This window comes from Eucalyptus grandis, chromosome 5 (genome assembly GCF_016545825.1).
Source record: "Eucalyptus grandis isolate ANBG69807.140 chromosome 5, ASM1654582v1, whole genome shotgun sequence".
NCBI classification, from domain to species: Eukaryota; Viridiplantae; Streptophyta; class Magnoliopsida; order Myrtales; family Myrtaceae; genus Eucalyptus; species Eucalyptus grandis.
In genome coordinates this window covers 11,210,744-11,225,371 of record NC_052616.1, presented here as the reverse complement: position 1 = coordinate 11,225,371, position 14,628 = coordinate 11,210,744, and the positions used below count along the sequence as shown (strand labels likewise).

Genomic DNA, 14,628 nt, shown 5'->3' with positions numbered 1-14,628 from the left:
ACTTACTGGAAATCTCAATCTGGTTTTTGTGCCCGTTGGTGCGCCTTTTTTATTTAGGGATATAAACAATTATCTCATTCTAATTTTTATTTTATTTAATAAATAAATAAAAAAAGAGTGTCTTACTAATTCCCAAACGGTATTCGTTAGAATTTAATCTAGCAACATGATTCTTAGTAAAAAATAGAGATTATTGTAAGATATAGTCGAATTAGAGTTAGCTATAATTATGCATTTAATTGTTTGAATCATCGGTATTATGCATTTGCTTATAGACAAAATGATACCATAAGTATCATACTTTTCATACAGTAATTATTTGAGTGCCACAACTATTTTTCGATTATTTGAATGTCATAATTAATATACAGTCCACTTGAATACTACAATTTTTTTTTCCAATCATGTGAATGCAATATAACTTTTTAATTGATTACGTATAACTTTTTAATAGATTATGTGCTATAACCTTTTAAAAACGTTTGTCATAAGTGTTATGACATGTTGGATTTCCAACACTTGAGTAAATGTTATGGTACTCAAGTAATTCATTAAAAGTTATGATGCTCAAGTGAATGTATGTAAAAAGTTATGGTCTCAAATGAATACCGTATGAAAGTTATGACTTGTAGTGTCCTTATCTCCTTTAGCTATATCTGTCTAACATCATTCATTTGTGCAAACATTTTTTTTGTATTTTCCATCCATATATAATTTAACTTTTTCGAAAATTGTTAAATTGTAAAACAATAAAGTTATCTTTAATTATGCGTTTAATCATAAGTGCCATCATTAATTAAGTTTTTAATCATATCTGAACAAATATGCACAATCATGTAATATGACATTGTAAAATATATTATAATTTTTTGGCAATGTCGGATTCTTTTATTTATTGGATAATAACTATTTTATCAATGTTTAAATAGAAGATTGATATTTTAATAATATTTTCGTCAAATATAGTAAAATACGAGATACATTTCCATATATAGTTAAACTCATTCAAAACCTCATCATAAAAGATTAATTTTAAACACTCATATAAGTATTTCAAATAGAATTTATTTACAGATAAACAATTTTTGCAAAAATTTAATACCAAAAAATTCAAATTCTATTTATTTTTTACGTCGATTTGAGATTTATTACCCAAACATATATTAGGGATTTATTAGAAACAAATGCTTAAAAACAGATTGGAGGTTTCCAGGTATTGCATACAAGTTGGAGATGCAAAAGGAGTAAATTGTTGGTAGAACTTGGGTGCAATAGGTCCCCCAATTTCATGTCAAATTTGCACATTACATTACTTAACTCCTTGCGACTTTTACCATCAAAATCTCAAATTTAGAGGTGAGCACCGGAATCGGACCAAACTAGCCGGCTTTGAATGGTTCTGGATTCTTTAAAATTTGGAATCGTTCGTGATCGATTCAGCTCCCTATTTCAAGTGTGGATCAAACCCCTCGGACTACACGCACGCCTCTTGCTTTGACCTGCTCGACACCTTCCTCCACTCCACGCCTCCTCTCTAGTATCTATTCTATGGCTTCTTAGATTTAACTGGGAAACCTATGGCTAGAGATTCCATCATTTTCTCCAAGAAGATGGGTCCCACCTAATATTCCAAGAAGTACCTAGAGATTACTTGCCAGTTACCAGTATAGATGCGTTCAACTCATGGCACAGCTCTACTGTTTCCGATTTTCTAAGAATTAAAAAAAAGAAAAGAAAATAAACCGTCAATTCTTAGATCAATTCAAGAATCGAACCAAACTGATTCCAAAATCAAATGCGTTGATTACCGATTCCTCAGATTGAGAACCGGCTTTTCCATTCTGGTTCTTGGTCCCATTCGGTCTGCTTTGAAATCGACCACCCCTACTTAAGTCGGCATAATCCAATTTCCGCTCACTGACCAAATTTTTTTTTTTATTTTTATTTTTTCCACTCGCGAAAGACAAATCTACCCTCACTCATTTCACCGCGCGGCCGTGAAAAATCACTCGAGCATCTCCGACGCCCCGTTCTGCCCCTCTCCCGGAGCCCCGATTGCCGCCGGGCCTCTCACTTAACCCGAACGTCCTTTCTGCACTTTGTCTTCTTCTTCTTCTTCTCTGAACACCGATCCTCTCTCTCTCTCTCTCTCTCTCTCTCTCTCCCCGCGCGGCCACGTCCTTCCGAACCTCCGATCGACAACCGCCGCCGCCGCCGCAGCAGATCCACGGCCTCCGCATTCGCCCTCCCCCGCCCCCAATGCCCCGCCGCCCCGATCGCCGCTGAAAGGAGATCGTCGCCGGGAAGCAGCAGCACTCTCTCGATCGATCGGAGCGAGCGCTCGCGAAATTCCGCCAAGCTGGAGCAGCTGAAGACGATCGGGCGGGAGCTCGCGATGGGCTCCCAGGGCGGGTTCGGGCAGTCGAAGGAGTTCCTCGACCTCGTCAAGTCCATCGGGGAGGCCCGATCCAAGTCCGAGGAGGACCGCATCATCCTCGGCGAGATCGAAACCCTAAAGCGCCGGATCGTCGAGCCCGACATCCCCAAGCGCAAGATGAAGGAGTACATCATCCGCCTCGTCTACGTCGAGATGCTCGGCCACGACGCCTCCTTCGGCTACATCCACGCCGTCAAGATGACCCACGACGACAGCCTGCTGCTCAAGCGCACGGGGTACCTCGCCGTCACGCTCTTCCTCAACGAGGACCACGACCTCATCATCCTCATCGTCAACACCATACAGAAGGATCTCAGGTCGGACAACTACCTGGTGGTCTGCGCCGCGCTGAACGCCGTGTGCAGGCTGATCAATGAGGAGACGATTCCGGCCGTGCTGCCCCAGGTGGTGGAGCTCCTCGGCCACGCCAAGGAGGCCGTGAGGAAGAAGGCGATCATGGCGCTGCACCGGTTTTATCAGAAGTCCCCGGCTTCCGTCTTGCACCTGATATCGAATTTCCGTAAGGTATTTGGAGCTTTCTATTTGGTTGGGCTTCGGGTTTGAGGTGGGATTAGTGCATGAACGCAAGTGCTGAAATTTCGTATCTTATGAGAGATGTGTGAGTTGAGGCTATCCACATTGTCCTAGATGGCGTATTCATTTTCATTTGGGGAAACGCTGATAGTTTTTCTAGAGCAGCATTCTAAAGTTGTTGCAGCTAGGCCTGTGATATTGTGCCATTGCTTCCACTTGATGTGAAGTTGACAAAGCTGTTGGAGTTATTAGTGTGATATTGTCACTATTGCCCAATTGAAAGTTAGCAAATGTAGAAGCATTATATTCTCCTTTGGTTGCAAAAGAACATATTATAATTGCGACAACCATCTGGATTCGAAGTTCTGCTAACTGTCCCATCTGTATTGGCAATTTTCTCTGGTATGAACGTTTTGCAACCTCTAATCTGAAAATGCTAAAATGAAATTGCTTGCAGGAGGAATAGTCATAGGAGAGTGCTCCTTCCTTTCCTTATTGTATGTCATCAAAAGAGTCATACCCTATCGTCCTGTGCTGAAAAAATTGTTCTCCTCCTGCCCTTGCTCATTCTTTTGTTGGGCCTAGAGGGTAAATGTTGAGTCAGTTAACTACAATCAAGGAAATGGGGCCGATTCACCTTTGCCTGTTCAATGCACCATATGCAGCTGGAGAGTCAAATGAAAGCAGTTTATGTCATACAGAACTGTATTCTTGCTCATCATGCATTTTCCTCATATGTGCTGGTTCAGTGGCGTCTATGGCCCTTCAGAAGTCTCTTGTCTGAATTTTATATGAGGACCCCGAACTTTAGCACTTTTCTAGGGACAATAATAATATTTTTTTCCTTTCATCTGATGAAATGTCTTTTCTTTCCCAAATCTGATTATCTTTTTGCAGACGCTTTGTGATAAGGATCCTGGTGTCATGGGTGCAACTCTATGCCCTCTATTTGATCTTGTAACAGTTGATGTTAAATCTCATAAAGATTTGGTTATCAGTTTTATCAGCATTCTCAAACAAGTAGCCGAGAAAAGATTACCAAAGAGCTATGAGTACCATCAAATGCCTGCCCCGTTCATTCAGGTTTGTTCTAACACGTTGCTCTTAATTTATCTATTCAAGTTTAAATCTAGATATGATGATTAGTATCTTTCCGGAAACATCATGGAAGCTTTTTTTACTCGTGCAAGTATATCCTGGATGATGTAGAAATGTGGATTTTCGATTATATGGTGGAAATTTTATCTGTTTTAATGTTGCTTTTGAATGTTATAGATGGATTGCTGGTAATGGAAACTTAACAGTTTAAATTTTGAACTTCCAGTCTCTGATAATTAAAGAAAATTGTGTGATCATTTGTATTAATAGCAAGTCCTTTGCATTGATTAATGAAGTAGGGCCCTAACGCAGCGAAGGATGGTAATGTGTTGTACAAAGAAGAAGATTTGAGTCTCCTAAAGAACTCTTGCTGAGTTTATATCTATTCTATGTATTTTACCAATTGTTATTGGTGTAGCCAAAGGAGAAGGAGTCTCTTTCTCATGTTCAGAGCTAGCGTAATATCCAACTTCTGTTGCATGTGGATAGACATCTGAATATACAAATTTGCTAGATAGGGGGTATAATCAGGAACGTGAGGTTAGCCGATCTTCCTGGAGACCAATCACTGTCTCCTGATTATTTGTCAAATTCCCCTAGAAAATGTAAACTTGTTGTAGCAACACCGGATTGTTTCCTCGGTCCAATGGAGCAAACTTAGAGTTCAGAGGTGAACACTAAGGACTAAAATTATCAACACTTCAGGTCATTCTTCCATTGCTTTTCGTGAGATTGCTCCTACCTGCCTATTTGAATGTTATTGGACATAAAATAATTTAGTCTTGTAAACCATATTTCCAAGTGCTGCTTTAATTTAGGCTTAGCTTAGAAAGTGTGTTGTGTTGTGTTATTTGGCTACAGCTCTAAGTGTATGATATGCCTTAAATGGAATTTTTCAATTCTTAAAAGGTTGCAATTACTGACAGGTGCATAGTTTGAAACATGATGTTTTTGTTCAAGTTTCTAATGCCATCTAGTGTCGGCTTTCTTCAGATTCAACTAACTGCAAGTATGATGCTTTTGCAGATCAAGTTGTTAAAAATACTGGCTTTGCTGGGAAGTGGTGACAAACAGGCCAGTGAGCAGATGTATACTGTTTTGGGTGACATCTTCAAAAAATCTGACACGTTAATTAATATAGGAAATGCTGTTTTGTATGAATGCATATGTTGTGTCTCTTGTATATATCCAAATCCAAAATTATTAGACACTGCTGCTGACGCAATTTCCAAGTTCTTGAAGGTTAGTTTTTTGCCTAATTTTCGTGGTTTTCCTTTATCAGTTTAATGATAAACTCATTGCTTTAGCATTTCAATTTTGTTGAACATGACATGAATCACTATTTTCTGGACAGAGTGACCACAATCTCAAATATATGGGTATTGATGCCCTAGGCAGATTAATAAAGATAAGTCCAGATATTGCTGAACAACACCAATTGGCTGTTATCGATTGCTTAGAGGTGAGTTTTTTTTTTTCTTTTAAATTTCTTTGTGATGCATAGTCTATTGATTATGCTTAATTTTGTCTGTTTTTTTAACTGATTAATGAAATCTGTACCAGGACCCAGATGATACTCTAAAGCGAAAAACCTTTGAACTGCTCTACAAAATGACGAAGTCCTCTAATGTTGAAGTGATTGTTAATCGCATGATTGATTACATGATAAGCATCAATGATAATCACTACAAAACTGAAATAGCATCTCGATGCGTGGAACTTGCAGAGCAATTTGCACCTAGCAACCATTGGTTTATTCAGGTATTGTTGCAATCTCCCATTTTCTAGTTCACCTAAAGAGCATCAAATTCGTGTGTTTTTTTACATTTTACCTAATCCATTTGTGGTACTTTAATTATGCAGACCATGAATAAAGTCTTTGAGCATGCTGGAGATTTGGTGAACATAAAAGTTGCTCATAACTTGATGAGGTTGATTGCTGAGGGTTTCGGAGAGGACGATGATAACGCAGACAGTCAGTTAAGATCATCTGCTGTATGTTCCTCAATTTTAACTTCTCTTGTCGATGCCCATAAGAGATCTACTTCCAATTTATTTACGAAATGCAAATGCTAGATTACTTACTAGGGCAGTCTCCAAATGTTTGCTCAAAGTAGCCCTTTTGTGCTTTTTGAGTGGATTGCCATCGCCTGGTGTTGTCCATATTGTTTTTCTTTTCAGTTCCAAATGACTTCAGACATTTCCTTGAATCTAAGACTGAAGTAGGAAATGGCCCAAAAAATTGAATGGAAGGTATTTTCTTTGTATCTTTGACGGAGTTACAGAACATGAACTAAGCTTGATGAGAAACAACTCAAGTAGAGTTTCGTAGGGGAAACAATCCTCGGAGGAACAAAACGCTATAAATTCATTCCATTGTTTTTTATTTTGGTTAAGTTTTTTCCTTTTAGCAATTTCTGTTGATGGTGACCATTGATCACTCTAATGGCAGATTAAGTTAGCTGGCAACAACACCAAACTGCAGTTTTATTGTAGCTGCCAAAGTGTTGTCCTTGCTGTAAAAGATTTGCTTTCTTCATTCCTCTTTCTGTAATGTGAAGTGTGAGCACAAGAAGGAGAAGAAGAAAAAGAAGTTTTCTTTATGGCTGCATCAAATGCAACAGTTTTATTGGCCCACCGATGCTTTAAATCGTTTAGATTATTGCTTTTGCAAGTGAAAAATCAGTCTTAAAACTTATTCTATCTAGATTACAGGTTGGGTTAATGGTCCAGAATACCAGCCATATGGCTGGTGCATGTGATATAGTAGGTCATTAGCTAGAGATTCATTTGTGTATGTGCATTCATAAACACTTTATCCTTCTAGTCATTTCCATTCTTTTTCCTGTGTGCTATATTTTGAGTTTGATGCTATATTGTCTTGTTGTAGGTGGAATCATATCTACGCATTATTGCTGAGCCGAAACTTCCATCAGTTTTCCTGCAAGTAAGCTTTTCACATATCCGTCCTTCCAATTTGGAGCATGTAGTTATTAACTAGTTTGAGAAAAATGGCAGTACCTATTAATCTGTGGCAATTTGTAGGTGATCTGCTGGGTCTTGGGGGAATACGGCACTGCTGATGGAAAATATTCTGCATCCTACATAACGGGAAAATTATGTGATGTTGCAGAGGCATATTCAAATGATGAAACTGTTAAGGTATCTCATTGTTACTTTGCTTGCTGTATTTAGAGTATCTGTTTGAATGAGAACAAATTAGTTCGGTTGCATTTGCCTTTTTTTTTTTTTTTGAAGTTTTTCAATAGCAAATTGCATGTTTAATTGATTAAATTAGTTACCATAAGTTGCGATTAGTATGGGCTTGGGAGAGACCGCGTTAAGCATATGCTTAGTAATCTTTTAGCTTTCCCTTGGTGGTTTACCTCTAGGAAGGTCACGATAGCTTGGTGATTCTATTGGGGACTTTAGTTGAAACTCTTAGTGTAGTTAGGCCTAAATTTTCTCTATTCAAAGATATTTTTGTGTGGCAGCGAGGAAACAAAAGGTACGCCTCTTGTCTTGTAGGGAGGTGTTGAGGATGAATGTTTTTAATTTAACATTGAAGCGGTGTTTGCCTTATAAACTGCTGTGCATGTTTTTAATGTTTTAGCACTATACTCTTGCACACACATCCTACTGCCAGACCTGGGTACCTAGGATGGCGTTGAAAGGGATCCAACATCATATGCCCTTCTCAACCCCAAATCTGGACTGTTATCTGTGTTTGCCAGACTGGACTGCTATGTGCACTTTTTCTTAAAAGCTATGGGAGCAATCAAATAAACTTAAAATGATGCTAAAAAAAACATGAGGCTACTTGAGTTGGTGATGGAATTTTTCTGAAATGTTCGATATTTCCTGAAATGAGTTGAGAGATTTATTGGCTGGACAGAGTAAGTGACCCACTTTCAAGGCAATAAAATACTTTGGAAGCTTTTCTTCTTATTTTCAAGTGCTGTCTTTTTCATTCTGTAAGTTGCCTTTCAATGATCCAAAAATGAAAAGAAAACACGTGCCAGGCCTGGATAAATTGTTATACAAGTTCCTTATTATCTATATGCAAGTACATAGGCAAATAATTTTTTTTTTGCATTATGCTGATCCTAATATTCTTGAATCTTTAGACATCGCTTTGCCTAATCAAGTGGACACTGGCCTTGAAAGCATATATTGGCGGGTGCCTTATTGGTTCTAGCTGCCACATCCTTGCATGTACTAAATGACAATGCTTATTGCATTTTACACATGTTTAAAAGCATTTAAGTGCTATCTCTTAGGAATTTTCCCATTCTAAGGTCTTTGCAAAACCCTTGTGCAATTGTAAGCCCTGACATGCACACGTACATGCACACGTACACGCACACACACGCACGCACGCATTTATGAAAGATCAGTTATTCTGTGTGTGTGTGTGTGTGTGTGTGTGTGTGTGTGAGTTGTGTTTTGGGTAAATAGAAAATTTAGGGGAGGAGGCAAAAATGGCTAATCTCAAATGACCACGTGTTGAGAAATTGAGTTGAGAGATTTACCAAAGCCTCTGGGTTTGTTTCTTCACTTAAGAGCTGAAAAACATCCTGTACTTTGACTAAACGTGGGTTCTGTCAAGACTGGCATTGCCTCATGAAGGCATGTGCAGAAGGTGCTCATTCTTGAGTTGAGGCCGGGAGTTAGTAGGGACAAGATTACAAGTCTTTCATGCATTGACTCATGGCCATCTTATAGTCTACCCAACCTTATTGTCTTAACTTAAAATATTTGGTAGGCTTATCTGATTCTGTTACTTCCATTTCCATTATGCAACTTTTGCTTATCTGCTGAAGTCCTACCGTTGAAACTTGATCATCTCTTAGTTTAAAGGGCTGGTAGCTTATGGTGTTCATTTGATCACTTCCTCTACAATATGTGCTGTGTGCGTCATTATCAGCACCAAAAAAAAAAAAAAAAAAAAAAGAAAGAAAGAAAAAAAATATGTGACACTTACATCATTATGGAATGTTTTGATTGTCTCACTAAGGTTCAAGGTTGATGTTTTCCTCGGTTTTTTGAAGGCTTACGCAATTACAGCACTCATGAAACTATATGCATATGAAATTGCTGCTGGAAGAAAAGTGGATATCCTACCTGAGGTATAGTTTCTAGATGCTTTAACTTCTCTCTTCTGGTTAACTTTCACTGGTTGGCTTGTATCAAATTCACCTGATTTTGATTCAGTACAGTTAATTACAACCTGAAGTTGAATATATTTCTTGGAAATTGAGATTTAAGGAAAAGCTTTGGTAATAAATGTATTGAATGTTCCTTTGAAGGTAGAGGGCTGTTTGAAATTTTTTCTGCTTGTAAAAGAAATTGATTTGAACTCCAGTGGTCGATTTGGAATCTTTTTGCCATTATCCATTAAAAATACTGTATGGCGTAGTTTATTTGTTGTACTTTTATGCACTTTGATATTGATACTCTTTGTTCCACCAGGTATGAATAGGAGCAGATAAATGTTTTAAGTATGTTGATGCCATATGATGTTTCTGAACATGCATTGAGAATTCAAATTGTTTGCTTACATTCTACTTTTAGATTTGGGTTGGTCTGATGGCTTCATTTCTGCACTTCAGTTAAGGAGCATTAGGGAATGGCTCATAATTGTATAGTTGTAACAGAGGGTGATGGGTAGACTTGTGCATCAGTGAGTGGACCGTAGTCTATGAAAGTTCTGCTTCTGTGCCTAAATTTGGCACATTAAATTTAAGCTAGTAATCTTAGACATTATTTCTTTTGCTTGCATGTAAGCAATAAACCTCTGCGGGGGTGTCTGGTATTGATCAGGGTTAGATTACTGCGTCATTCTGGGTATGCAGTGTGATCATCACGTTAATTCTCTCTGCTTGGTGCAGTGCCAATCCTTAATTGAAGAATTATCGGCCTCCCACTCAACAGATTTACAGCAACGTGCATATGAACTTCAAGCACTCATTGGCTTAGATGCTCGTGCAGTTGAGACTGTCATGCCATCAGATGCCAGCTGTGAAGACATTGAGGTGGTCCTTGATTACGGAATTTAAGCATGTCTAATTTCATTATGGTCTTGCTACGCATGCTTATTTGTTTGAGTCATGCTCTTACAGTGGTTGATTCTTCCTCTCGCTAAGGGTCTTCCTTTATTTTCCTTGCATTAGAAAATATGCCCTGAATTATGTAAGCATCAGTTTTACCTTAGTTACGGAAGTATCATTTGGCATAAGGTGGATTATTTTAGTTCTCTGGTGATGCTAGAATTCTTGTTTTGTTACCCTTGAATTACTTATTGAACTGCCTAATTTCTACAAGGAGGAGTTTGTTCAAGATATGGTTCATCAGGTAGAAAATATAGTATACTTATCAAATCTTAATCAAACAAATTGCTTGTATTCGATTTCAGCCAAATTTTGTAGAGCCTCCAATTTGCTCTTGGAGACTTGAAAAAATACTCAACTTAGTTTTGCAGGATTTAGTTGCAAATTTGAAATTTATGTAGGCAGAGTGATCATGATATATGTATTTGTTTGCTGGACTTACGGGAGTTGTCCGCTAGTTTTTTGGCTTCAATGGTTGCTAACCGATACAAACTTATTGTTTTTCATCTGAGGGGCACTTGATAGTGTTGAATGAAATTTTAGACGAGTCCCCTCTGCTCGTCATCCATTTAATTTTGCTTTTGTTAATCATCTTTCTTCCCCGTTGGCACCTTTCATTGCTCTATGACCTCAAACCATCTTGTGGTGTCTCTAAATCCTGGAATTGTACATGCTCCAATAGCAATAATAAATATTGGTTCAGGCATTTGTTCATATTATCTCACTAAAGGAGGAGTATGTATACGTATGTACATAGGTTTATCCTTTCCCTTTCTTGAGTTTTGATTATAAGATTCCTTTACCAACTTATTGTGGTCAAAACTCCATTTGTTAGAACAGCTCCTTTCGAGTTTCAGGACTAACCAATGGGAATACTCCATTTGTATTCCTTGCACTTGGTGAATCTTTGTGAATGTATTATCATGTCTAATGTATTATTCCTCTCATCTGCCATTATTCATCTGCATATTAGCAAGACGCAAATATCTATTCGTGTTTTACTTTGCATTGTGGTAGTTTGCAGGACAGGTTTGTCTAATTGGGTCATACTTCTGGCACTATAGCGCTAATGAACTTCTCTTATGAGATACTTACGGGCTATTTTTGCAGATTGATAAAAGTCTCTCCTTCCTCAATCATTATGTCCAAGAATCCGTGGAGAAAGGTGCTCAACCTTATATTCCTGAAAGCGAGCGCACAGGGATGCTTAACACCAGCAGCTTTAGAAACGAAGACCATCATGAAGCGTCCATGCATGGTCTTAGATTTGAAGCTTACGACCTTCCCAAGCCAGTGGTACCTTCAAAATCTCCAGTTACTTACACACCCTCGACGGAGCTTGTTCCAGTTCCTGAGCCATCGTATTCCAGGGAAGTCCACACTTCCACAGCAGTACCATCGATATCAAGTTCAGGATCTACAGAACTCAAGCTACGGCTTGATGGAGTTCAGAAAAAGTGGGGCAGGCCAAATTATTCCTCTGGGTCAACATCCACCTCGGAATCCTCATCACAGAAAACCGTGAATGGAGTTGCTCAGACTGAAAGTGTAAGTACGTCCACATCAAGAGCACAGGCCACCTCTTCTTTTGACTTAAAGAAGCCTCAGGTTGAAATTTCCCCAGAGAAACAGAGGCTCGCAGCTTCACTTTTTGGTGGTCCATCGAAAACTGATAAGAGACCGACTTCCAGTAGTCATAAGGTTGTGAAATCTAGCAGCCACACTACAGAGAGGCCCCCTGCTGCCAAGCCTGTAGATGCATCAGAGAAATCAACTCCTGTCCAACCGCCTCCGGATTTGCTTGATTTGGGCGAACCCACTGTTACAAGTAGTGCTCCATTGATAGATCCATTTAAACAGTTGGAAGGACTTCTTGACCAAGGAGAAAATGTTTCAGTACCAAATCATGGAGCAGTCAATGCCACCAAACCGCCTGAAATAATGTCGCTTTATGTGGAGATTGCTGCAAGTGGGCAAAGTGGAGGTGTCGTTAATCCTATTCCAACTAATGGAGATGATTTGTTGAGTGGTTTATCAGGCGGGAGCATCAAAACTGCTGCTCCAGGAGGAGCTGCTGGGTCTCCATCATTGAGCAAGGGCCCTAGCCTTAAGGATTCCTTGGAAAAGGATGCTCTTGTGAGGCAGATGGGTGTGACACCTACTAGTCAAAACCCCAACTTGTTCAAGGATTTGCTCGGCTGAAATGAGTCATGCGAAAAAGATTCTCTGCTCAGCTTTTTCTGGTGATAATTGCATCTTGTTGTGCGATGCACATGATAATGAAATTTTAGCAGCCAGCAGAGGTACATCAGCATATGCACATTGATATTCCGAGCCATTTTTCGGAAGCAAAACTGAGGTATGCAAAAGTTCAGAGTTGATTCAGCCTCGGAAACCCTATTTAAAATCCAGTTCAAGTTCTGTATTCTTTTGCAGGACATTGTAGAATTTTGTAGGATAAGTTGGATTTGGTCATGTACATTGGAGTGTTACCTCTGGCAGATTGGTTGGAGAATTTCTCTTTGAATGCTTACGTTCGGAGACATCAAGAGTTAGCTCTGCGCATTGTCTTGTTGTTCCTCCCTTGAGTTCATGTGGCTGTTGAAATAATTACGTGGGGCAACATCTTGTATTCTACATTACAGATACAACTTTCCTTCCCTTGTATATGAGGACATGTACACATTCGCAGAACGAGTTGCGGTTTGTGGTTCTTTCAAGTGCAAGAAGGGATTCGCTTGCCCGAGTTTGAGGTTGTTTGACCTATTTTCTCCCTTATAAGAAAATATTCCGCGGTGATTGTTGTTGTTTTCCTTCTGCTGTGCTTTTAACATGCCCAAAGTTCAGGCATATGGGGAAAAGACATCGAAAGACCGTACGTACACGTCATGAACATGAATGCGAGATTTTAAGCCACCCGGTCGAGCATTGTGCAGCAGGCTGAACGGGTTATAGTAAGCGTAACCCAAATGTTCTTTTCGAGCTCTGCAACAGAAGGCCTCATCCTGAAATGAGTGTCATGCCCCAGTAAGGTTGACTTACATCTTTGTGGACAAAGCCTCTTTGACTATGCTTTCTGCTTACTCTGGATGACTGGTTGAGTTTTTAAGCGCTTGATTCGGACAATGCAAATCCACGGTCCGAATCACATTTCTTTTTCTCGGGACAAAAGTAACTTTAGAGGCCACGTACGTGCAAACTCGTCCCAGTCATGTGTCATGTGAATGATGTGGCTTGCATCCATCCATTTTATTAGATGAAGTCGAATGTTTGGGCGTCCTAACCTGTCCCAACAGAGAAACACGAAACGAAAATATTACCTAAGTACACAGGCGAAGGCTTCTTCTGGGATCACTTTCAAAATAAAAGGAGAACTAAATACTCTCAGTTTGATCTTGAACTTGATCTGTCTTATTCACATGTAATGAAACCGAACCCAGCAAGCCAAAATGTTATCTTACATCAAATTCTTAAGTATGAAAAAGTAAGTTCGCTTGCAATTAGGGGTGAACGGTCTTAGAATTGATCTTGGTTTCAATAGAAACTTGAAAATTACTTTGTCGAGACTAGTTCTCAATTTTCAAAACTCGAAACCTACTATGTATATCCTAGAACCGACTAGAGAGAAACTCATATAAATTTGATTTGTGCATTTTGTGAAACATCTTGGTGAGCAATTTTGCAATCATTTTGATTTGAGCTGGTAAGGAGCTAAAGTTTATTATGGTACTTCATGTGTTTTGACTCCGACAGCATTAAACCGGCTAATTCAAATGAAGACTGCCAATTGAATTAAACCCAACTGCGATATTCACTTTTTCAATCAGTTACAAATTAAGAACGAGTCCTAACCAATCATCAAGATTAGACTACCAGTTTGCGAGACAGAGGCGTAGTATGTGATTGCAATACACTTTTCTTTTCTTATTTTTTCATGTTTTCCATTCTTTTTTGTCGAGGAATTTCGCGTTGCTCGGAGGCATCTTTGGTTTCATTTGGCAAGGTTGGAACGTAATTTAAGTATATCGGGTAAACCATTAAATAAAAAATCGACCACAACAAACATATTGAATAAAAACAAATTTCTTATTTACAGCGATCCCCATAAAAAGCAGAAAAAGAAAGGGATAAATGCTATGGAAGTCCTAAAACTTGTCACGAAAATGTAATTGAGTTATTAAATTTGCAAAAAGTGTAATCAAGTTATAAAACTTGTCAAAATGGTTCAATTGAGTCATAAATTTAACACTGTTAGTTTTATTGACGGAAAATGCAAATGTGGTATTTTAAATGATTTTTTATTTTCCAATTGGCTTTTTAAAATAATTTTTTATTCAATTTTTAAAAAAATTATATTTAAAAAATAAAATTCATTTTTTTTTTTTAAAAACTATTAAAAAAGAAAAAAATGGCAGGAGGAGGCGACCGCCCATCGTCAAAGGGCCGGTG

General features: G+C 38.7%; 1 protein-coding gene across 1 annotated transcript; it reads left to right on the top strand.

The window, feature by feature from the left end:
• Nucleotides 1-2,225: 2,225 nt before the first annotated feature.
• Nucleotides 2,226-12,992, top strand: LOC104444186 (AP-4 complex subunit epsilon). The gene is made up of 12 exons (XM_039314161.1): nucleotides 2,226-2,962; nucleotides 3,869-4,054; nucleotides 5,096-5,311; nucleotides 5,424-5,531; nucleotides 5,633-5,830; nucleotides 5,933-6,064; nucleotides 6,960-7,016; nucleotides 7,115-7,231; nucleotides 9,121-9,198; nucleotides 9,961-10,104; nucleotides 11,290-12,538; nucleotides 12,616-12,992. The coding sequence occupies exons 1-11, from the start codon at nucleotides 2,396-2,398 to the stop codon at nucleotides 12,379-12,381; spliced, it is 2,895 nt and encodes a 964-aa protein (XP_039170095.1). The 5' UTR covers nucleotides 2,226-2,395; the 3' UTR covers nucleotides 12,382-12,538; nucleotides 12,616-12,992.
• The last annotated feature ends 1,636 nt before the right edge of the window (nucleotides 12,993-14,628 follow it).